At 46.7% G+C, this 1732-nt stretch overlaps 1 protein-coding gene across 1 annotated transcript in view; it reads left to right on the plus strand.

Moving 5' to 3' along the window:
- Ptgfrn (prostaglandin F2 receptor inhibitor) overlaps positions 1-1732 on the plus strand; it is a 65704-nt gene that overhangs the window by 24674 nt on the left and 39298 nt on the right. The window contains exon 5 of the mRNA XM_010631300.2: positions 940-1320. Within this exon, the coding sequence (XP_010629602.1) occupies positions 940-1320 (381 nt within the window). The remainder of the gene's footprint in view (positions 1-939; positions 1321-1732) is intronic.

Raw genomic sequence — 1732 nt, forward strand, 5'->3', positions numbered from 1 at the left:
CCTCTCCTCCCCTCTCCTCCCCTCTCCTCTCCTCTCTGCTTTTCTTTGTTGTTATCCTGGGGTTTGAACCCAGGAACTTTCACATTCTAGTCAAGTCGTCTGCCACTGAGTTATATCCCTAGCCAAGAAGCTTTTGCTTTTGTCCTGAAGGTAGTTTTACCGTCACTTCCTGCCTTTCATTCCTCAGCCCCAAACTTGACATTCTCCTCCCCTCTCCTCCCCTCTCCTCTCCTCTCTGCTTTTCTTTGTTGTTATCCTGGGGTTTGAACCCAGGAACTTTCACATTCTAGTCAAGTCGTCTGCCACTGAGTTATATCCCTAGCCAAGAAGCTTTTGCTTTTGTCCTGAAGGTAGTTTTACCGTCACTTCCTGCCTTTCATTCCTCAGCCCCAAACTTGACATTATGTTTATGAAGTCACCATAGTTTTACCTCGCACATGGAAAAAAAAAGTATAAGTTTAGTCTGTTCAGTAAACTTCTTATCAAGCTGTAGTGTAACAGTTAACGGAATTCCTAGAGACATACGCTGGATTTCCATCCCAGCTGCGTCACATTTCACACATTAGCTGTGCGACCTGGGGCAGGTTACTTAAGTTCTCTTTGCTTCAGTTCCCTTATCAGTAAAATGAGAATAATAGCAGCACCTACCTAATAGGATTATTTTGAAAATTAGCATTTATGAAGCACTCAGAACACTGCCTACCTTATAGAGTAAGTGTATATAAGTGTTTGCTACCTGCTTTTTTTAATAAAAGAAGTGTGAATTTATTCATGAAGTGTTTCTCAGACACCTACAAGGATATACAAAGTTTTAACATTTTAATGGCACAAATGAGAACTTAAAAGGAGCTGATCTGGAGGGAGACAGGGCGGGAGATGAAGGTGGAAGGGGTACACATAATCCACTGCACTTAGATGTATTTGCTTTTTATTTTCAAGTTCTGCGAGTAACAGTGGCCAGAAATGTGTCTGTGGCTGAAGGAAAGGAGCTCGACCTGTCCTGCAACATCACCACGGACCGTGTGGATGATGTCCGACCCGAGCTGATGTGGCTCTTCAGTGGGACGCCCGACAGCACCTTGCCCACCCGCCACGTGTTGGCGCGACTAGACCGTGACTCCCTGGTACACAGCTCACCGCACATCGCTGTGAGTCACGTGGATGCCCGCTCCTACCACTTACTGGTTCGAGATGTCAGCAAAGAAAACTCTGGCTACTATTTCTGCCATGTGGCGCTCTGGACACCAGGACACAACCGGAGCTGGCACAAGGTGGCAGAGGCCATGTCTGCCCCAGCCAGTGTGGGTGTGACGTGGCTAGGTGAGTGGTTTGAAAAACGGCTCTTGGCTTTCCTGCTTAATCTGTCCTCCAGCTATGTGGAGGAGCCTGGGTGCTAGGCATTGTGCAGTATTTAGACGTGCTTTGTTCTGGGACAAGTGTACTTTAGCTCAGATAGATCCCAAGATGGAGATGACATTTTAAAATAGAATCTTGCAGGGAGGGGAAATGTTTCGATAATGTGACCTCAGTTGTCTCGGTACCCACGTGTGAGAAGATGGAGTTTCCTTTTCTTATGGACATTTGCAGGGTCCCTGCTCTGCCGAATGGCTCTTTGAAATGGATCTTTGTTAGAGGACTAGCACTGCCCTTTTCCCTCTCCTTTCCCTAGACTCCTAGGTGCTTCCTGGCAGGAGCTGGTGCTTTGCAAAGCCCAATGCAGAAAGACAATTCT

The sequence above is a fragment of the Fukomys damarensis genome, unplaced genomic scaffold, assembly GCF_012274545.1.
Source record: "Fukomys damarensis isolate Sample0158 unplaced genomic scaffold, DMR_v1.0_HiC HiC_scaffold_33, whole genome shotgun sequence".
Lineage (NCBI taxonomy): Eukaryota > Metazoa > Chordata > Mammalia > Rodentia > Bathyergidae > Fukomys > Fukomys damarensis.